Source organism: Perissodus microlepis, chromosome 5 (assembly GCF_051167445.1).
Source record: "Perissodus microlepis isolate ML-2025 ecotype Zambia chromosome 5, ASM5116744v1, whole genome shotgun sequence".
Taxonomy (NCBI): Eukaryota; Metazoa; Chordata; class Actinopteri; order Cichliformes; family Cichlidae; genus Perissodus; species Perissodus microlepis.
Genome location: NC_140465.1, coordinates 20,073,220 through 20,096,136, shown reverse-complemented (window position 1 = coordinate 20,096,136; position 22,917 = coordinate 20,073,220). Strand labels below are relative to the sequence as shown.

Here is a 22,917-nt window from a genome sequence, read left to right as displayed (position 1 = left end):
GGCCTGGGTGTGGCTAGTGAAACAGCAGTCTGTTTTCCAAAACATGTGGTTAATCACAGTTAATTCATGATTTAACAAGAGTGGCAATTATGTTTTCACCCAAGGTCAGGTATAACTTTTTTTCACTCAGCTGAAATCGTCATTTTAAAAAATGTATTGTATTTACATGCTATCTTTGTCTAATATTAGAATTCGTTTGACAACCTGAAACATTTAACTGTGACAAATATTCAAAAAAACAAAAATTCACAACAATGTATAACAACATGCAGACACAGTCTGGCAAAAAAAAAAAATAGAGAGAGCTAGAATTTTGTGATCGTGATTATGTAAGTGGAAGTAGGTGAGAAGGGAAGTGTGGGAATGCAAAAAAGGAGTGGCAGGATCTGAAACGGTAGGTGAAAGGGTACAAACAGAGGAGGATAACTAAATGAATGTCAACAACAAAAGTCAAAAAAGGTGCTCATGTCTAACTGCACACAGTATCCCACATTAGCCTACACTAGCTGATGCAAACCGCTCTGAAACCCACCTTAATCCAAGCTCCCACTTTTCATGCTGTTTCTGAATTAATCAATCCCATGTTAAGCACCTCTCAGTAACACCTACCAGGTCTTCTTACTTGCTTTTCCTACTTTAAGCTTTCCATTTATAGACAAGTGGAGGAAGGTCCCACTACAGACCCATACTGCCAAACAAAAACTTACATGGAAATGACAATGGTAAATGACTAAGGTGGTCTGCAATACAATTTAAGATGTTCTTATCAAGAACTGTGATTACTTCCCATAAGCAACTACCAAAGGCAATTACATTTAGTAATTCTGCAGTGAAAGTGAAACATTACCATAAATTACAGCCTTAGGAATTACCTGAGTTGAAAGCAGCCTCAATTTCATTACAGCAGTTCTTACGTGTATTTAATCATCTGTAACTTGAACAAATACACAGTCAGACATAAGTATATAGTCTATGATTTTAAAGTACAAATAATACACTTTCAGGCACTTTTGCAGACAGTTTAACCTTTACTGTAAGGAAAACTCTTGTATGCACGCACACATACTACATGTTTAATTGTTCTTGTAATTGCTCGCCTAAAACACTCATTTGTGTTTGCCAAGACAGAGCTTGTGGAGCCTGGACTGTGGTCACGTAGTACAGCAATCACCTGCTGTTATTCTTTAACTTAGGAGCTGATGTGTGCTGTACTTTGTTAACCTGTCTAGCACCTGACCCTCACCCCTGTGGCAAGATTGGAGAAAGAAAGAAAGAAAGAAAGAAAGAAAGAAAGAAAGAAAGAAAGAAAGAAAGAAAGAAAGAAAGCCTGCTAGTTGTTTTTAAAAGTTAAAAGAGAAGGACCTGAAAGTCTAAATTTCACCTCATTTTATCAGTAATGACTAAACATTTGAGCGGATGATGATTGTAACTAAAATATTTAGTTGTAATAACCAAATAATGCAGGGGTAAAGTTAACTAGCTGCTTCCAAAAACTCATCTTAGTGTTTATAAAATTGACCATAAATGTATTTCCTATCATCTACCATCATCACTGACCTCCATTAAGCAAATACTACAGTGGCCACTTAGGCAATGCCATCAGGGGCAAACAAACTAAATGTTTGCTCACCAAGGACGGGGTCAAAGTCAAACATTCACATAGGCACAGGTGGCTGCATGCACACATACTGACATCAGATGAGCACACTTACAGGTTTACTTAGGAAGATCGTTGCTTAGGGCACTTTGATGCCAGTCTCCAAGTATTTAATCAAATTTGACTCCTCCACGCAACTTACGTATGGATTTATTCCCAGTGTAACATTTTTTTTGTTTGGTGGCAGCAGTCACTATGTTTGGCTAATTAGTGGTGTTCAAACTTAGTTCACACATGTGCTTCGTCCGCCTTCAGCAGCTGACAGGTGGGGTGATGAAGTGTGTATTCTTCAGCTGTAAAACAAGTCGTAACCAAGTCCCACTGATGTTGAGGGGGCATACAGCTTTCTTTGGATCACACTCATAAAGTTGGCCTTTAATTCAAGACAAAATTGGATTCATAATATGTTCTTTAATGTATATCATATAGAGTAATGCACAAAATCTTTTGTATCCATTTCTAATGAGCTTTAAAGTCTATATTTGCTAATATGTTCAACAGTCCTCCAGGTTTCATGAAGGGCATCCAAAGTTCTTCTTTAGATGCTGAGGTCCGAGCTATGAGGAGGTCAATCTATGATTGAAAGTGCTACATTTCGTGTTTTTCTATCCAGGTATTTTGTCACTGCACCATTGTCATGGTGAAAAATCACAATCTGACAGTACTGCATTTATAATTCCATCGATTTTGTCAAACTCCCCAACACCACTGGCTGAGATGCATTCCCAAATCATGATAGCGCCGAGACAAGCCAAGTTGTTTGGCATTATTTATAGATCAGCTGAATAAATGGCAACAAATTATATGTTTCAGGCTGCTAGGAAGAAAGTGGCAAAGTTACAACTTAAAAAGTGGTTCTTTGGTAAGTTGTCTGTTATGTGTAGACACAACACTGGTGCATCCCTTTAGTTAGGTTCTGTGTTGATGCTTGAATGATTCATGGTGGCTTACAAAGAAAAGAATTCTCCTGAAAATAGTCAGGTACTAGGAGTGGACTGAAAATGAGAGAAAAAGCAGCCAATGTTCAAAGAAAACAATTCCTCAACACTGCTTATATAAATGACAAGAAAAGTCTGTTTCCCTGGAAGCAAAAATATACAGAAATGATGGGTGGCACAAGACTTTTGCACAATACTGTACAGTATGAAGCAAATCTCTGTGAGTATCTTCAACAAGTTTCGCTGAAATTCAAAATTTGATTTCTTACTTAAGAATTGTGAGCATGCTCGGATAAACTTACAAGCATGGTAAGTATTTTTAATGCTGGTGATGGCAAACGTCAGCATGCTTGTGTCTTTAACAAATATTAATGATTGAAAGATACTTAATTCAGTTTAATTTTATTTATATAGCAACAAATCACAACAACAGTTGTCTCAAGGCGTATGATCCCCTGTGAGCAAGCGATAAAGTAGATATCTAACTATTTTTCACAGTCCCGAGGCAGACATGAATTTAACAAGTTTACCCCCTGGCAATCGGATACAATTGGATACAATTTTTCTCACCCAAAAAGTAGCTTTTCTTGGTCTGTGTCTGTAGCTGTAGTCTGAGCTGGCACAGATCAGGATGTGATAGCAAATCTGCCACATTTTCTATGATTCAAAATTTGATTGATAGTACTACTCTTGTCAGTGAGATCTATTTAGGTTGACTATGGCAGACGATGTTAGAGCGAGGAAACGTCTCAACTCGAATACTTCCATACTGTCATTGCTCTGGCTGCACAAGTCCTTTCACACAGACAAGCATAGTTACATAAGAGCAGTCATATGGTGTACTCATAGCAGTCAAGATTCTGTGTGGAAGGATTCGCATCAACTCCAGATGTTATATCTCTTTAATATGTCGTGACAATGACCAGAAAAAGTTTAGCTAAGAAGGTGCCCTGTATATACAGCCTTTATGTGGGGTCGAGGAGAGTTTTCACTGCAATATGAAAACTCATTCACATGAGTAATGAGTAAACACTGGAGCTTGGTACACAGATTTAAAAAGTACATAAGTATGTGGCGAAAACATTTGTCTCTCTGATTTCCAGGTGGTTTTAAAATTTTTCCATTTTACAGGTATGCAGGCCTCAGCTGTTGAAACATGAACATCTCTCCTTCCTCTTATCCTCCCTCTGCTTCCGTTCCCTCCCAAATCCCCTCTCATTGTACTCTTGAAATGGTGCGTTGCCGGAGAGACTGCTGCTCTGGTTCTTTATATAACTGCGAAGACAGCTGAGAGTGTACATTGCATCAGTACAGTACCACTCATGGTGGGAGGACTGTGCTCGCCTAAGTAGTGTAGCAGCAGCAGCAGTCATAGCAGGTATTTACTGCAATTATTTGAACCCATTAAAGGAACCAGCGATAGAGGTGCTTTCATAAAAGTCTCAAGACCTGAGCTCCTCAGTTTGTCACTGTGATGACTGTAGCAGACATAATTTATTTGTGTCTCAGCTCTGTTAGTCGAGCACAGAAGAGTCCCATTAAAAGAAGATGGAAGCAGGGCCATTATTAAAATAGATCTGCGCTGCAATCAGGAGAGTGTAACAACAGAGTATCACATTGGGAACATTCAAATTTTATATTAAATTTGGGCCTTTTTTATATATTCATTGAAAATGATAGAGACACTGTGATGGTTAATAATGAATACGAAAGTAGGAGTTGAGACGCCTCACACAGGCATGTCACATGACGCTTTGAGTTGTTTAGGGCATTCTTGTCCGGGGCATGTTGGCACCTGCAGGAGAGAACGTTTGGAAATGGAAAATCTTTCTGCTGTGACCCTTTACTCACTTTTACTCATCATGTCTGGCGAACACCTGGTGATAATCATCTGCATTCCTGAAGTCATAAATGATGGCTGATGCAGTATCACTTTCAGCAGGGGTATTTGTGTTAACTTTTTGTTTTTTAAGGCCTGTACCACTGTTGGACTCATAGTAGGAAGCTTGAAAGTCTGCATAATCCCCATTGCCGGGATTCTTTAATGTTCACAAACGCTAAGGTTGTAAAGGTCTGCTTTACTCGTTTCTTTTTAACTCAAACCACCAGAAGTTTTATTTTTATTCTCAGTCTCGCAGTCAACACAGACTTAAGCAACATCACTTGAGGTAATTCATCAGATTTTACGCTGTTCCCTCACGAGCCACAAAAGCCTATGTAACTATTTTCATATGTGGTAGTACTCCCTGAAACCTGTAAAATGGCTGTTATTGTGTTAAATCTGTCTACTGACCTTGACTGTATTGCCATATTTGAAATCCAAGACTACCACGGCTTGGCTGTGTTTCTTTTGTTTGTTTGTTTGTTTTTACATCATTTCAACTATTATTGGTGGCTAGCTTGCCAGGCTAATACAGTGTTGGTGTTAGATAAAAAATGTTTGACTTTGTTACTGTGACATCAACTCTTGGTTTGTAGATAACTGTTTAAAAGGATTGATTTCAGCCTTATATGACCATTCTGGGGGAGCAGAGGTTGAGCTAAAAGTGGCCACATTTGGATTAGAGGGTGGACAGCTAAGGTACCTAGCTAAAGTGGCTAACAAAGGGTGTTTTTAATACATGAACTTCAGACAACTGCAGACCACCTTGCTGGAGACTCAGATGGGAATATTTTTCAAAATTTTCCTTTCTCCCATATAGCAGAGTTACGATCTGCTTTAAACACATTTACTCCTGAAAATGTGCTGCTGCATGGTTTAGCTGAGGGAGATGCCTGGATAAAGTATGCTTGAGCCAGCTAGCACACCTCACACTCACGCACTAGCAGCAGCGAGTGCATCAGATGTTATAAGTTGAACTGTTTGTGCAATTCCACATCATCTGACGTTTTACTAGTAAGCCGGCAGGTTAAAGGGCAGCAAACGTTCAATATGCGTTTTAGATTTGCCTTCTTGTAAGTTTAGAAAATGCTTCAAACAGCAGCAACATCGTAGATAATGTACGTCGAAATTATCTAATTTAAATTACCTGAGGTGATGATGACGGTCACATGGGTGGCTGTGGCTCAAAAGGCAGTATGGGGCATCAACTATCGTCTAAAATCTTTGGACACGATATATAACAGTGGGTGGGTCATGGGGGTATTAAAAACCTCTCTTTCACTCAAAGCAGACACACCTTTAACCACAAATAACTTTTAACCCAAATAAAGCTTTAAATACATGAGCAACATTAAAAAGCACATAGTTGTTGTGTAGTAGAGAACTAAGACTAAAACATTTCTTGTACAAGGCTGCAAACACAACACTTCGACTGTACTTGAGCACTCAAAGCACTTTATAACACCCACCCACCCACTGCACTTTTTTCTATCTAACAATCACACACTTTTTCACTCCAGTGAACATATTGGAGAGCAAATGAGGTGGATTAGCTTTACAAAGCCAGAAACTGAACCGTCAAACTCTCGATTAGTAGATGACCTGCTTTACCTCCTGTGCTACAGCCTCCACTAGTTCAGAGCTTTTAATGCAGGAAAGGAAGTTTTGACACTTCCACACTGGCTTCACTTTAAAGTTGCTGACTGTGGGTGTGAATGATTGGAACAATCGTTTATTGATTTATTTATTTACAGAAAATATTGAAACTGTAACCTGATCTGCACCAGAGGATTTTAGTTATAAAATATGAACTCATCAGAGACAAAACCTACCTGTTTGTTCAAATGTGTATATTTGGAAGCCATTCTGAAGTGCCTTCATTGTTAGCCATGTGAACATGTTTTCAACTCACGGGAGTGCTTCAGTAGAAAGGATAGGACAGGAAACGGCACCGAGCTGCTGATTAATTCCTTTAACCGTTCAAGTTTATGATAAACTCTCAGCTTTAATTACTTCAAATCAGAGTGGGGAATATTTCCTGTTACTCAGACTATCCTGGTGATCATGTTCATGCAGGAAACCCTGTCATGGCGTTGCCAGGAAACCAGAGGATAATCAGTCAGCAGTGTCGATCATTCGCTCCATTCTCTTCAAACATGGGCCTTAATTTCCGTTATTTCACTTCCCTCTGTCACTGTAATATCCTGTCTGAATTACCATGAGGTGAATGGCTCACTTTGTCATTTTTTCAGTGATTTCCACTGCCGTTAAAGAGCTACAGTGGAAGGAGGAAGGCGAAGCGAAGACTGTGCTAGAGGAGACGGGGAGGAAAAAGAGGAAGATATTTATAGCCGGCTCAGCTCGACTCACAGCGCTGTCTTGGAGAAGCACTTTTATTGACCAACCCTTCTTCTCGCTTCCTTTTTCTCTGTCCTGCTTTCGTGTGCGCATGTGCCATTATTATATGCTGATTGAGAAGAGAAGAAAGGTTATGTGGGATCATGTGCATACACAGCTGATAAAGCAATGTAGACTCTTTCTGCTTGCGGTATACAGGATTATTATGGGGACTAATATTATCTAGTATTTAAAAAAGCCACATAAAACACAAGAAAAACAGAAATATTGATAAGTACAATAGGTAATGTTCCTAATTACAGATATGTGGTATCTCACTCTAGACCAGCAGGAGTCAAACATAAGGCCTGGGGGCCAGAACTGGCCTACCCAAGACTATAATCTAGCCCAACGGAAAGCTATAGAAAATGCGAAGGAGTGCACAGTTTGTGAATTCTTAACTGCATGTAACTGTACTGTTTCATAGGTTTTATAGCTTTTCCTGTTAATAAAGACTCCCCACCCCCATTGCCCTTCATACTACATATAAGAATATAACTAACAGATAAAGAAAATCAAATAACCATAAAGTTACTGTTTTTCAGATACTAACAAGTCCATGGTAAAAAAAAAAAAAAAAAAACCCTAAAAAACACACACAAAAAAACCAGCAACAAAAAAACATTTAAGATCAACGTGGGCTGTATGTGGCCGATTGTGTAAAATGAGTTTGACATCCCTTCTCTAGACACTGTTCAAGTGGTTGAAGTGGCTTCAGTGTTTCTCGTCTTTCTTGTTAAACGCAGACACATTTCATTTTTACAGCACATAAAACACACAGCGGTGTATGGAAAAGGAAGTGGCAGAGTTTCAGTTAAGCAACTGGATACGCAGCTTCTGGAAACCTCCAAAACCACCACAAAGAAACAACAAGAACAACACAAACCTGTTTGTGTGTGTACGTGTGTGTCTGCGTGTGTCTGCGTAATTGTGGAAGAAGATGAGGGGAAGTCTTATGCAAAGCAAAACTAAAAACAACAAACAGAAAAACAACAAACAGTTGCTGCGGTCTCGTTTTAAATCAAACATCTTGATTCAGACGAATGTGACGGAGCAGCATTTGTCATCCCAAAAGTGAAAACTGGTTGTAGTGATTGGGAAGTTTTTAACACTTGCCCTGCCAGAGTGCTGTTTCGAAGCTCACTAATGAATCCCTAATCATTCAAGACAAATTGTTTTTAACACTAATGCATGATTAAAAACACTGACTGTTGAAATATTTCATCACTGGTGGTTAATAGCTGTTAAAAATGAAAAAGCAAACAAAAAACCTTTGGTTTAAAACTCATTCATCTTGAATTCTTTGAACAGTGCTGACCTTTTAACATGAATCTTTTCCTGTTCCCTAAATTGGAAGTATTAACCACTTTTGCCTACAAAGCACAATAACATTTATTGCTTGTCGCCTTTTGTGAACCAGTCATCACCCCTTGGTTATCCGACTCGACCTCAAAATCCTTAAACCCTTACTCTGTCTGTTATCACGACAAGTTGATAAAGGTCATTCCCATGTTTTGCGTTATAAAAAAAGGAAAAAATCTTCTTTGTTCAACTGCTTTTACTTACTTTAAATATTTGATTTTACTGAGCTATTTTAGTTGAGTTAATTTGTTACAGGTTGCTTTAACACAGGAATTTTGCTAATTCTGGGATAAACAAACTATTTATATGTTATACTTTGACTATTTATCAATCCATCATGAAAAACGTCAGAAAACTTTTTGTCTTTTTCACAATGAATATAGACTTTATATCAGTTTCAAATGATTTTCTGATTAATTTAATTTGTGTAATTTAGATACTGAACCTTTAAAATGTAAACATTAGGTTCAGTCTCTATAAATTACATATAGTTTATATGTAATATAAGTATTTTGTTGTACAGTTATTTTATTTTTAACTTTAATTTTTATATTTTATTTTATTCTTTCCTAGTTAAATTTACCCTTTATTTTAATTTTCATATTTATTTCCCATCCTATTCATAGTCTTTTATTTTAGGTCACGAGCAGTTGTCTAAGCATTTCACTGCATATCGTACTGTGTATGACTGTGTATGTGACAAATAAAATTTGAATTTGAATTTATAAGGTATCCGGTCGTTAAGTGATGACGTGACGAATCCTACTTCCGGGCCTAAAGTAGTGTGCGTTTAATATGGCTTTTGTGTTGTTAACATGTTTAATGTTTTGTATTTTCTTCTATTTAATCTCAAAAAGCTCCTAAAACAGTCAGTGATCACTGTTGACCTCCCTCAGCTTTTATTACCGCTAATCGTTTATTTAAGCTCAGTTTTTAAAACCTTAGGATGTAACTACAGCCCAGCCCATGCAGCAGTATATGAATGACTAACCTTGTATTGTGGATGGATTATCTCAGTTGTTCTCCTGGCTGAAGTTTGGTCCTTTTACAGCATCCTGCCATGCAATTACATTTGTTCCTGACCACCGAGAACACTCACATTAACTTTTATCGAGTGGAAAAAAAGTTAGCTTGTTTATATTATGCTAACATAGCTGTGTCGCTAGCGGTCACGTAGCACATCATTATATACCAGCTAGCCAAACTTCAGTAACCCTACAAACGTCACTGCTGTTTAGTTTTCTGTCTTCATTTATGTTGGAAGTGATAACAGAGCTGTACGTTTTAATTTGTTTCCAAAACCCCGCAGTCAGGACATGCTATATTGTATTTAGATAGAAGCTAGCAAGCTAACTTCTAACTCCATTAAATGTCATAAATTCTGTTTTCATGGATGCCTGGATGTTAAACTCAATTGTTACACCTGGTAGAGCAGAACGCTGATCATTTTATTAAAGATGAAAGACTTTAGACAGTTTTTCAACTCTCAGTAATGCCATAGTGATCATTTGATATATGGACCTGCAGCGGAGTTTAGGCCCAGACACGGCTAGTGACGTCAGACTTAACGACCGGATAGGGTGTAGGGTATAAGGTAAAAATCTTAATCTTCAGATTTCAGATTTAAACCGGTTACTAACAGTAATCAGTAATTTCTTAGTGCATAAATAAACCAACACATTCCGTGTAAGCGAACAATAAATAGACCTAGTTCTTCATTCACTGTAACTCACGGGTCATTTCTAATATAATTTTGATGATCAGAAATAAAGAGGAAACATGTTAAAGAAAAAAAATATTTCAATATTTATTTGCGGTATAAACATGTCTTGTGTTGATTCAATATACTGTACAATACGTAGGGTCAATCGCATTACCTTCAGTAGACAGAAAGGTGAAACTGCCCCAGTTAACACGCCCCTTCTTTTTATACACAGACAGATTGCATCTTTTTAAAAAAACAAAACAAAAACTGTTTACAGCACAATACAAAACAGCTATTCAACGTGACTTTGAAGCTGTAACACGATGCAAGATGCATTGTCAAAAAAATCCCTGAAAATTTCCTCACTGAGGTAACATTTTTAAATCATTCACTTTTTCTTTCGCTTTGTATTTCACGCCTCGCTCCTCGCCTCCTCTCGCTCATTCACACCTTTCTCTCCAGAGCACAATTTCACCAAGATGTAGCTACAAGTTTAAGGACACAGAAACGGCCGTTCCCGTGATCTGGCAAATTTACAAACAGAGAAAAACACTTAATTTCTCTTTCATTGTTACAAAGACACACGCACGCAAACGAAAGAAAGAAAGAAAAAAAAATCACAAGAAAGCAGCTTGAAGTCAATTGTTTCTTTTTAAATAGAAAAGCTCTGTTCTGAAATATATTTCAATCCCAGGGTGCAAGTGATCAAGTCCTCTGTGTTTTTCCTATTCTATGTGGGATATGACTCCAGACAAGGAAAGTCCATTCAAGCATGGTGGTAGTATTCTCATCTCTGATGCTATACCAGGAGAGGAACTTTTGCATATAAAGTCATATATATATATATAAAGTATATTCATATTGAAAGGCCACAGGAATAGCATAGAGCACATTATATCAAAACCAAGAAGGAAAAACACCTTAATCACCGTAATTATTCAAGCCAGGTTGGCGTAAGGGCCTATTGTGAAACATAACTGGCATGCTGAACCACAGCTCTGTCTGTGTGGAGCAGTCTGTGTATGTGTGTGTGTGTGTGTGTCTTTAAATCTGCAAGTCTTTCAGGTTTGTACTGGACACACTGGCCCTATATTTTGTACACCCCAGGAGAAATGTTACTTCAGTCCATAAGCCATAAATCGAGCTGGATCTTGTGGAATTATATAGAATAGATATAGTACAAAAAGAAGAGAATTTAAAAATGTTGAGGTCTTGGATCTACAAAATACTGCAAAAAAAGGTGTTTTGATATATTGCAGAGTAACAAAGAGGACCTCGTGTGACCCGTTACGGCAAAAAGACAGCTTGTACTCTGTTATTACCGTGCTCTTATTCCAATAACAGATAACAAACTTTTTCTTCTTCTCTCCACACAATGTTTTTTTTTTCCAAAGTGAAATACAAAGAGTATTGAACAGTCAGCATTAGAAACAAGTTAGAAAGATTATATAAGGCCAGCTAAAACCAACCCTCTTCAGATTCCCCTGCTGTGCTCGCAGAAAACCCCATTCGTGGTTTCTGTTTAGACAAACGTCCACATCCCAACTTTGAATACGCAGTTTGCTGTGAACACTGGACCTCGTGCAAAAACCGCTTGTATGAGGAGATCTCTAACTCTAACCCGACAGCATGCTCTATCGATAGCAAACCTCAGCATCTACCACTTAGCCCTAAAGCTGGACACATATCTCCACGGTATTCATCTTTTCATATTCACTAGTATATGAAAAACAACCAGTTTGCAGGTTGTGAGGTTTCACAACATTTCCAATTTTGTAAAATCAGACTTCTGTTCAAAACATGAGCAAACTGTGAACATGACCTCCAGCTTTTTGGGGTCACGGTTTCCTAACAACAGCTGCCTCAGCATCTTTATACTGGTCCCTGTCGAGCTAAACATATCCCCTGCTACACCTGGCACAGAACACCACCTGGACTGCTTTGCTTTAGCAGGGTGTTTTGGTTTTTTTGGGAGCATACAGCTCTCTGATTACAGCTGCAAATAGCAGGTTATTTCTCTTCTTTTTTCTCAGGGATTGTAATTACGGACATTGCTATATTTGTTGTTTTTTTGTCTGCTGATTTCCGACAGCAAGACTTTAATCTCCGCAGTGTGACCCTCTGCTAGGAACATTTTTGAGCATGAAAGCTGGAACAGAAAAGTAAACTTTGGGGGTTTCAACTTTAAGGAGCAGACTTTCTGATTAACAGGTGGTGTTCACAAGGCTCAGCTGTGCAATTATAACACGTCCGCGCACGAAGAAGACGAAGAAGAAAATGTTCTTTCATGAGGCCCAGTGTACCTAGAAGTCCAATTAGCGTGGTGTTGTTTGGAGTCTTTCTCAAAAATCACCGCGGGTTTGCTGAAGCGCTACAGATGTGGACGCTGTCTCAGAAAACGCTTTGACTACATGCTGTGTGCCGCTGCGTTCAGCAGCAACAGCAGTTAAATAAAACGGTCCTCATTATTTGTCTTTCCACCTGGTAAATTAACGTCCAGCCTGTGGTTGAGTCTACTGTTAGAGAGCATACGGCACCACAGCATGCTCTGGTATACAAAATAATAAAGATCTGTTTAATATTCATTTGTGTTTAATATAGCTTTCATATAATAATATACCCAAGGCTTAAGGGTGAATCAACTCAGACAAAGCTTTCTTTGACAAAACGAGTGATCCCTTGTTTTTTTAGTTTTTAGAAAGACCTTTCCTCTCAATTTCCTCCAACGCTGTTAAGGGACGTGAAACTGCTGAAGTAAGTGAAGTCTAGCGGAAGCCAGTCCCAGTCAACCAGACCAGAATCCAAACACAGAGACCAAGGTAAAGCCCCCTCACCCCCCACCCAAGGTCCTGAAACACACAAGAAGCTAACATAGGCCAACAAAACTTTGGGGTGCAGGTTATACATTTGATCTGCCCAAAAAGTACCTCAGTGACCCAGAAATGTTAATACTGACTTCCTGTTCCCGATCCGTAACCTCTAACCGAGTAACCCTTTTTGGCAAAACGTGCTGGTGGAACAACTGTGTTGATGAAATCAATAACTGAGGAAGTTTGACCGAAACCGACTTTTTGACCGAAACGAAACAAATGATTAAAATCTTCAGAACAGCTGACTGAAACAACTGGATGAACAGTCATATAGGGGAGGAAGAAGGAACTGGGAAATGCGCTCGAAAACAGTTGGCCAAGTGTCAAACACGCAGGAGTAATTTCTCCCATCTCCAGCCGTGAATCAATTCCTAACCCCGTGCCCTACTTCCAGCCTGCTGCTTGTTTTAACCCCTATCCCTGCTCCTCTGCTCAGGGCCCAGTTTTTGCTCCCTCCCCGCTGAGCCGTGCAGCTGTCAGGACTCGTCGCAGCCTGGGACTGACCTCTCCGCTCCTCTTCTCTGAATGTCTCTTTATCTGACTGCTTCCAGCACAGGCCAACAAAGTCAATGGCTACACCACTGTGCAAACTGCATTAGGTCATAAACCTAAAGAAAAAACAAAACTTAAAAAAAAAACCCATCTAAAAACCCATTCCACTTTAATTTTACAATCTCTTAAGCCATTATTTATATGGCTTGAGATAAATATATTTATATATAAGGTATAGATCTGTGCGTAAATGTACATAGAAAATATACAAAAATGCATATAGACATACTGAATTTGTTAAGGACTGCCCATACATTTTCTGCTATGTACGTTAACATACATACAGTACAGACATACATACTGTGTTTATATCGTGTGTGTGTGAGAGTTAATTCCTTGGTTTTTAAAAACTCTACATTCAGTAGAGTGAGATTTCCTATGAGTAAATCCCAGCTTTTCCACTTGGCACCAGTCACCTTGGCTCGAGAGCCGAGACAAGGAGGATGCAGTCATCTTATAAATCAAGCGCTAAAGATTTTCCGTGTTCCTATCTTTGTATTAAGCTTTCTGTCCTGCTGCAATCATTTAGTTTCTCAGTCAAGTTAAACCTCCCTTGTTCTTCGTTTACAAGCTGATAAGGGAGAACAGCTTTGTTAACCCACAGCATCCTTCTCTGGGTTGAAAAACCCCCCCAAAACCCTTTAACGTGGCATCCGTGACTCCTCCTGTCACGTCAACGCTGCTCCGTGGTCAGGATCTTGGACAACGAGCCTCAAGAGGCTAAAACATTCATTAAAACTGGCTGCTCTCCTGCAGTGCAGCCACTTGCTGACATGGTAACCGTACCACCATGCCCCCCACCCCAAATCCTCGTAAGTTGCAATGGGGGCAATCCACATGAAACTGAGACTCTCATTTTCATGTGGATTCTAGGGTGTCCAGTTGAAACACGTTGTGATTGGTCGGGGTGGTGAAGAAGAGCTGGTCGTGCGTTGGCGAGTTCGAGTGGTTGTCGCAGGGGCTGTTGAGACCTAGCGTCCGCTCAAAGTCAAGGAGCTGGCCCATGAAGTTGAAGTTCGGGGAAATGTTTGACTTTTTCCGCTTCACAAAGTCGTAGGCGTCATTGAGCGACAGGTTGAGCTTCTGCATCAGGTAAGCCACGGTGACGGTGACGGAGCGGCTGATCCCGGCCAGGCAGTGGACCAGTATGCCACACTTTTTGGAGCGCGCCTCGTCTGAGGAGGAAGGAGGGAACAAGGAGATGAGAACACGAATGAGAGACATGACTACTGACCGTGTTTCATTCTCAACACTGGGAATTAAAAAGATCAATGAATCAGAAGGAAAAGTTTTTCTCTATATATTATAACGCAGACTTTCCAAAGAGCTCGTCGCCTGAGGATGAAAAGAAGGTGAAGCAAGTGTACCTCAGACAGGCTTTCGCTAACTGGAGAGCTCCGGGACTTGAGAAGGTTCAAATGCTCAGCTGGCACTATTTCTACTAGATCAGCAAGTAACAAAAACCTGCCTGATACTGGGTCATACTGCAGCGGAAGTGGCCCCACAGTGCTTTAATTTGCAGAGAAACTTTTGAATAACATCACGTGGTCATAGCTAGAACTGACAAACAGTAATCTGTGGCTATCATGAAAACTGAGTTACTTTCTGAGGTACTTTTAAGTCATTAAATGACCAACATTTGCAAACGAGACTGGCTTTTATCATTTAATGCTGCCGTGACTTAACTTCTCGCATGTTCACCCTGTGGTTTTCCCCCGGTACTCTGATTTACTCCTACAGCCCAGACACATGCATGCTAGATTCTCTGGTCGGTCTAAACGAGCTGTAGATGTGAGCCTAGAACAACCAGAATGAAAAAATCAGAAGTGCCTCGTTGCGATTATTATATTTTCAATCCAGAGTGACCTCTGTCGCTGACGGCACAGTGTAATTTTTCATTCTGCTTTCTAGCTCTCGGTCTGTAGGAAAACCTGAACAGAAAAAGCATCTTACATTATTAACTGGTTACATCCATCCACCTATCAGTTTCGAGCCCTTGCACTCGCATCTCTACAGGCCATTAGAGTGAGAGTTAAGTGCTCCGTTCCTTCCTTTCTTTTCTTCCTCTCTCTTTCATCTCTCACTGCCAGCGTCTCTTGTTGTAGGATTGGGGTCAGTCGGCTCATGAGCTCAGGCTGCCAAGGTGATGCAAAATTAAATTTATATGTGATGTGCGCTCACTTTCCGCAACGAAGACAGGGGCAGAAATCCTTGCCCGACGAGTCAAAAACCAACTCGAGAAGCCTCAGAAGTCGAATAAGTAACCGGCAGTTCATCTGCTTTAACTGATTACATCACTTTACTCGTTCTTTGCATGTGCAGTAACGTAAGGATCTTCATTTATGCAAGAAACTTCAACTCCCTCCCCATCTGCATTCTTGCTTTCACAAAAGAAAAAGCATGTACAAACAATAATTTTAGGCATTTAAGGGACTGCAACTTTCAGCAGCGCAGTGTGAAGTCATATCGGCATCTCCTTCATCCATAATTACCCCGTTATTTACAAAAAAAGATCCGCTGTAATCCCTGCTTATTACAGCCAGCTCCATTTAACATCAGCGTGACCCAAATCTGCCACGACCTCTGGCTCTGGCATATGTCTCACTTCCTGCCACCTACAATGAATCATTACTCTAAAGGAAAACAAAAGGGGCGGCGGGTAGAGTCGGTGGTCTGGACAATCTAAGACATGCATGAAGACTTTAGCACTGACTCATCGGCGAGGGAATTCACTCATTCTCTGAAAATTAAGTGAGAAGGAATGACGGGAATGATGGGAAACACTGAAAATGGGACAAGATGAGAACTCTTCTGCGTGACCTCATTCTCAAAGAATCCATTTCCATGTTTTATTCACAGAGTTGCCTTTTCATTCTACGATTTTAAATTCCTGTTTTATCAGTCACGGTGAAATGCAGGCTTAGCAAAACCACGCTAACATCCATCTTAAACTGTTTCCAAAGAAGCTATTTATATGCACGACTTATGATTAAAATCTTGGATAAATGCAGCGAGAGTGACTAATAAAGAGCAGATAATAACAGCACTAAATGGACTAGTACTTAAATAGCACTTTTGTAACTCTGTGACTCTAATTGAGCACTTAAAGCCCTGTTTTGTTTTGTTTTTTCTTTCTTTTTCACATTCATCCATTGACATACTTTCATACAGTGCTTTGTTTTTTGGCTCTAAGTTATTATACAATCTAATATGTGGATTTTGGACTGTGATTGACAAAACATGCCTCTTAAATATGAGACCTTGGGCCCAACCAGCACACTGATTGATAATGAATTTAACTTCTTCAGATCCCTGCCCTGACCCAAAAACACATTTGTCTAAAATAACCTGACGGATATCTGAGACAACTGCACAGCATTCTCCACTCACCTATGAAAGAAATGGCCTCAGGGAAAAACTGAGAGAGGTTTTGGCTCCAGTGATCGGAGATGGGAATCTGTTTGTACTTGAAGTCCCCTTCGTGTTCAAACATGTTGGGCAGGTTGGGTGTCACGTTCAGGATGTACTTGATATTGTACTTGCTGAGCACATCCAGGTTGGCGGAGTCTTTGGCACAGCCCAGGTAAAGATAGGGCAGGATCTGGACGGGGAACGCTGGCTGGTTGTTGGGGAGCGGACTGCCCTCCGACTCTGTGGCGCTGCCCGGCTCGCGGTCCGATTCCCCATCTGAGCAGTCGGAGCTGATGCGGAGCCCTCCGAGACCGAGGACGGAGGCTGGTGGGGAGCTGCTGGGACAGGAGCAGTCCAAATTGGTCTCGCAGTGCTCTGGGTACTCTGACTGGAACTTGTTGAAGCCTCCTGGAGCATGATGAAGACAAAGGAAAAACAAGCAAAAACAAAACATGTTAGTATAAAGCCAAGAAAGCAATTTCACTGGGAGGAGAGGAGGGGGGTTTAAAACTCTACCTTGTGCATAACCAAAGGCAGGAGGTATGAGTCATTTAACATGAGCCTGGATATGAAGAAATTAACACTGAGTCCAAATAATCTGAGAAAAATTTGGTGCTAAAATTGACCAAATGAAGAAAATCTCTTCACACTCGTTCTTTTTGATTACAGTTGCTTCAGATATCAGAGGCGGTATTAAACTTTGAATTGCACGTGATATTCTACGTGTGTAAAAACGCTTTTATTAGATCCACGGCATATTTTCACACACACCCGTGACAGATAAATTATAATAAGTTGGTATTTACGTCAGTTTGAGAGAGAGGGGGGGAACAGTGTAGACAGATGTGGCTCCATTGAGAAAAGCTGAGCCCTGCGGAGAATCAGCGGCAGAGCAGGACAGTCAGCTACAACACTACACAGCTCAGCGGACTTTTTGTGAATGGCAGCTCGAGGCTCGTGACTCCCGTCAAAGATTTCTATTATCTCGTGGTTAAATACCTCTCTGCTATGGTTATAACACCTCATTTCATCGCCTTTCAACTGTCTTTTTTTTAAACAATGTCGGCTTTTTTCTGTGGGATTATTCGTAGCCCGTCGTCGTGTCCTGCTTTCAGTGTTCATTCATGAAAAAAACCCGCTCGTCTTTTCCTGAAGGAGCTCAATATGGCGGGGCCGTACTTGCAGCGTTTAATTGAAAACACGCCGCATTTGAAACTGCTTCTTCTTTCTTTTTTTTAAAGCACTCGATCAAATTACGAGGCTTTGTTGACGCTTTTCTTCTTCCTAAATAATTTACACGCTTTGCGAATCAATCAATAAATAAGTAAAAATAAAAGCGATGATTTCGGTCGGAAGCAGGAAACATCTGTCGAACAGCTACTTCATTCTGACACTGGATCCGATTTGTTACACACCGCCTGATTTTGTAACAGTGACACTTTATTTTAATATGCGGAACTCATTCAGTGTTGATCAACTGTGTGTGTGTGTGGACAGATGAGAACAGCTGGATTTATCTGAAGTGGCGCCACATTTTAACCCCCCTTCAAATCCCCCCTACAAACACTTTATCGATGCAATAATGTTTTATAAGCTACTGATAGGAGTGGCTTGTTCAAGCTTAGCTATGTGACTCCACCAGATAAAATTTGCCTTAACAGACAATCTGTTCCAGGCGTGCCACGACCCCCCCAAAACACCAAATTCACTTAGTGTGGCGTTTAAGTGCAGCATCCCAGGTCTGATAAATCAGTGTGATTTACACTCGCTTTCTTTCCCATTAATTGCAGTGAGTGACACTACAACAACACTCAGACAGTCCCAGATGAACTGGACGAGTTAATCAAATCAGAGCGAAATTCAAGCAATTTGCTGCAGTCCACTTTGAGAGGAAGTAGTGTGAGAGTTTTATGAATTAAAAGGCACCAATGCACCACAACCCAAACAAAACCTCTATATTCAAAGCAATCTGATCTTACCCTCTAGATAAAAAGCCTTGCACCCGTCGTCCCGGAGCTTCTGCAGGAGCAGCCCAAGCACGGAGCTTCCCAGCCCGGACTCCTGCCGCTCCGAGGTCGCCTCGTCGTACAGCACCACCACGTCCGTCTTGCACCTCTTTACAAATTTCTCCTTGTCCTCGTTGTTGGGGATGATGGAGCGAATGGGGAGGTTCCCCTTTTTCAGCCTCCGGAGCATGAGGCCCGGGATGGCCAGGTTGATGGCCGACTCGATGTGCGAGGACTCGTACAGCTCATGGGGTCTGCAGTCCAGCAACAGCAGAGAGCTGGCCCCGGACTCCAGCTCCTCCTGCAGCCACTCCACGCTCTTACTCGACATCATCGTCATAGTCACGATCACAGAGCATCCCCACGAGTGATTAATTCTCATCAGTGAAACGTTAATCCTCCCGTCGCCTGCTGTGACATGAGAACAACACAACAGAACAGAGGAAAGGAAAAGAAAAAAAAAAGAAAAAAAAAATCACGGCGCTAAACTTCCCTTCCCGCGGCCACCACCACCAACGCCACCGCTGCTCCTGCCGCTGTTCCTGAGGGCGCAACGCACCCAACACACACTTCCACACGCGCGCACACACATCCAACACACACGCAGCGATGCCCCTCCGGTGGGAGCAGGAAACTTGAACATGCAGAGGTTTCTTTCCCTCCTTCCTTCAGTCCGATTGAAGCGGAGGTTTGACTCCAGTCCATCGACCGTCCATTCGGTGAGCTCGCTCCAACTTTGACGCGTCCGCAGAGCGACGAAACGGCCCAAATGAGCCTCGTTACTCTCTCGGGATGTGAGAGCCGGATGAGCCGATGATGCTAAAGCCCATGCTTATTGTTATTACTGGACATGCTTGGCCCGTGGAGCGCCTCTGGTTTGTCATTTCCACTGGATGCGTTAAAGAGGCTCTGCGGGCTTGTCACTGAGGAGAGGGAGGAGCGCACATATTTAAAGGCGCAGCGCTGCTTTAGAGTCACAGGAGCACAGTGTAGCTTCACAACATACTATCCATTCATTGATTCTCTGTAGCTTATACTCTGAATTAATAAAAAAAGGCCGACCTAATTCTACAAATTAAAGTCCCACGTCCTCCAACGCTCGTGGACATCTATATCCTTTGAGTCTGTTAAAATCTGAGTCTTTTTTGTGTGTTTAATTTTGCTTTTTAAGAGTTCAATTGTAAAAGCAACTTTTAAAAACACTTCCTTGTGGAACCATGAATGATGTTTTAGGGATTAAAAGTTTATTCCCGAGTCATTCCCCTTGTTTTTTGCTTTTTTCAGCCTCTACTTTCTCATCCCAAAGGACCTTGTGTCGAGATTATTTTATAGTTTTAACACTCAGAGAAGGTTCAGCCCTTTAAGCAAACATGTGCTCAAAGTTAACTTGTAACTATTGGTGTAAGTGTTGTAAGGTATCAACTTTATTAGGGACACTTCACATTTGTAGCTGTGCTTCCTTAAAGTTTAATCTTATGATGCCTGCCGTCATAGACCGGTAATAAACACAGTGCCGGATGTTCATATTTTAGAGCTTTGTAAAGATAATCTCTGTGGCAAGCCTGTCGTGTTGTGTTGTAAAAATAAACTGATCACTGAGTACATTATTGCAGATATCAGTTTTGAAGATAAAGCTTCAATCAACAGACTGTATCACGGAAGTGCGGACGATTCCTCACAGATAGTTTCTAATTATCACAGCCTCATCCAAAAGCAATACATCTAAAATACAATGTTGGGTTCAGTAAACCAGCAGAAATGTAATAAAAATGGAGTTGTGGCCAGTTATACCAAGTCTTTAGTTTGTTTGTGTGAAATGATGGCTCTGCGTAACTCAGTGATTTAGGTTCTCGGGTCCTTATCCTGTTCATTTAATAATCTGAAGGCACTCAGTGTTTTAATAAATCATCAGGTGTCAGACCTATGGACCTCATGCCCAAGCAGTAACTCTTGTCCTACCATCAGTTTTCCTTTAGTCTCCACAACATATTAACCCACTCACTCTGTGCACCTACACAGGTTTGGTTATGATATTACTGGACATAACAGAAAGGTGACTTTACTTACTAATACTAAGATTTTTTTTTTTCCAGGTTGGCTTTATAGTTTCTAAGATATTACAAAATCATATTTGACATCACAAACCAGTACCAGTGTGGTGGTTTACCATCATCTAGCTGGGGCCGGGTTCCTCCCACAGGCCGAAGACATGTGTGTTAAGTTAACTACCTATAGGTGTGAATAATTGTCTGTCCCCCCCAAACCACAGAGGACATTTATATTTCAGCCAAACTCTGTTTCGAAATTAGAGCTAGGGGAAATTATAACATCTGGTATTTTAAAAATGGAAAATTAAAGTGACATATGTCCCATTTGCCAACAACAATTAAAAAAATACATCAATTAAAGGTCATGATGCTCAAATATAGTTATAATATAATATTCTCCAGTCAAAAAGCAGCTGTCTTTAAAAATGTTTTGTTGATTGTACACATCAGGATGAGACCCTTCTGCCGCAGCAGCCAAGAAGGTGGAGCTAAAAAACCCTTTCCAGCCTTTAGACCGTAAACCTACAATGATTACAGCCAAATACCCACAGCTTAAGGTAACAATTTTATGTTACCGATCTGAAGTTTTTTCTTTATGTTACTGATTTTTTAAATTTTGATTTAGCTCTTTTTACTGACTTAAAGCATTGTACAACTTTCAGAGGATGTTTTTATCTTCTGTGTTAAGCAAATTGAGTGTCACGTAACTATTAAGCAAAAAATATCTGCATACACATCTGCATATCGAAGCAAAGTAGAGTACGTCTGTAATGTCTAATTAGCCCAATTTCATTAAAAAGGTAATTAAAAAAAAAGATTTCTCATAAGATCGGACCACTGGGTTGCGTCTCACTGCATGCTTGCATCATGGGTTCAAATGGAGAAAAACTGTCAGAGGAATTTAAAAACATATCTTACGTTAAGATTTCACAAAGATGGGAAAGAATACAGAGGGATGTGTGGCCACCTTCAGACCAGTGGTACTAATGAGAAGGTATAAAATGAGGATGATATCACCAATGGAAGCTGTAGAGACTATCCTCCGAAAATCACACCATGGAGAATTTGACCAATCTGGCTGTGAAAAACAGATGAGTACGAGCACAGAGGTTATTCATGGAAATCAGTTTCTGTAACCGCTCAGAGAGGGACAGTCATCGTATGAATGGTCTCCAAGAAAAGAAAAATCTAAAAAAACTTCTTCCTCTTTGACACAAACCCCCCAAAACTAAAGGTCGCTAAAGAACATGAATAATGGACGCACATTCTTTGGCTTTAACATGGCCTGGGCCATCACAGAGAATATATATACTCCTGACACTGAAGCACGTAGATGGGAGTGCAACGATACACAGCTGTATGAGTTTAAAAGGTGTTGAGGAGATGGCACAGCTCTGTTGCTTTACAGCAAGTGAGTCCTGGGTTTGAATACCGGGCAGAATAACCGCTGCAGCTTTTCCTGCCATCACAAACGTGCCAGTTTAAATCCAAACGCCTTTGGATTTACCAAAACACCAACTAACAGACTGCTCCCAGTCTCCAGAGGCCTGGTACCAGTAAAACTGAAATTTATGTATAATGTAATGTACTCTTTATTGATCCTTGTGGGGAAATTCCTCTCTGCATTAACCCATTCACTCAGTGAAGCAGTGGTACCATACTCAGGGGTACCGCAGGGTAGCCGTTCAGTGGATATATATATATATATATATATATATATATATATATATATATATATATATATATATATATGTGTTATGCAGGGCATTCTTCCATCTCTGCCAGCTCACTGGTGTACCTGCTACACAAATCGTCACTACGTTTCACCACGAATGACCTAATAAGGCATCAGCAGGTTGTGACAGAGGCAGAGAGGGGGAAGAGAGCAGCGTTTGATTTCTTCACAGCTGCAGAGAGGAGGAGTGGGGGGGATGCACCAGCTGCAGACAATGACTCTTTATCCCCCCCAGTGACTTACACACATACGCACTCACTCACTAACAAAACACAAACACTCGCATACACACACACACAAACTTTAGGGCTCTTGTGTTTCCACTCCCTTCATGGACAACAGGGTCTCTGAGCG

General features: G+C 40.6%; 1 protein-coding gene across 1 annotated transcript; it reads right to left on the bottom strand.

Annotated features, from left to right (window-relative positions):
* Positions 1-10,018: 10,018 nt before the first annotated feature.
* On the bottom strand, positions 10,019-19,727 carry LOC146387220 (dual specificity protein phosphatase 7-like). Its single transcript, XM_084928649.1, has 3 exons — positions 18,754-19,727; positions 16,754-17,182; positions 10,019-14,538 (listed from the first exon to the last, which is right to left on the bottom strand). Exons 1-3 carry the CDS (start codon positions 19,160-19,162, stop codon positions 14,222-14,224), a joined length of 1,155 nt encoding a protein of 384 aa, XP_084784775.1. The 5' UTR covers positions 19,163-19,727; the 3' UTR covers positions 10,019-14,221.
* Between the last annotated feature and the right edge of the window lie 3,190 nt (positions 19,728-22,917).

Coding starts and splice junctions, on each gene's coding strand:
- LOC146387220 (XM_084928649.1), bottom strand. CDS start 19,162: ATGAGAATTAATCACTCGTGGGGATGCTCTGTGATCGTGACTATGACG. Junction 17,183..18,753: donor CAAGGCTTTTTATCTAGAGG/GTAAGATCAGAT, acceptor ATCATGCTCCAG/GAGGCTTCAACAAGTTCCAG. Junction 14,539..16,753: donor TGAGGCCATTTCTTTCATAG/GTGAGTGGAGAA, acceptor CTTCCTCCTCAG/ACGAGGCGCGCTCCAAAAAG.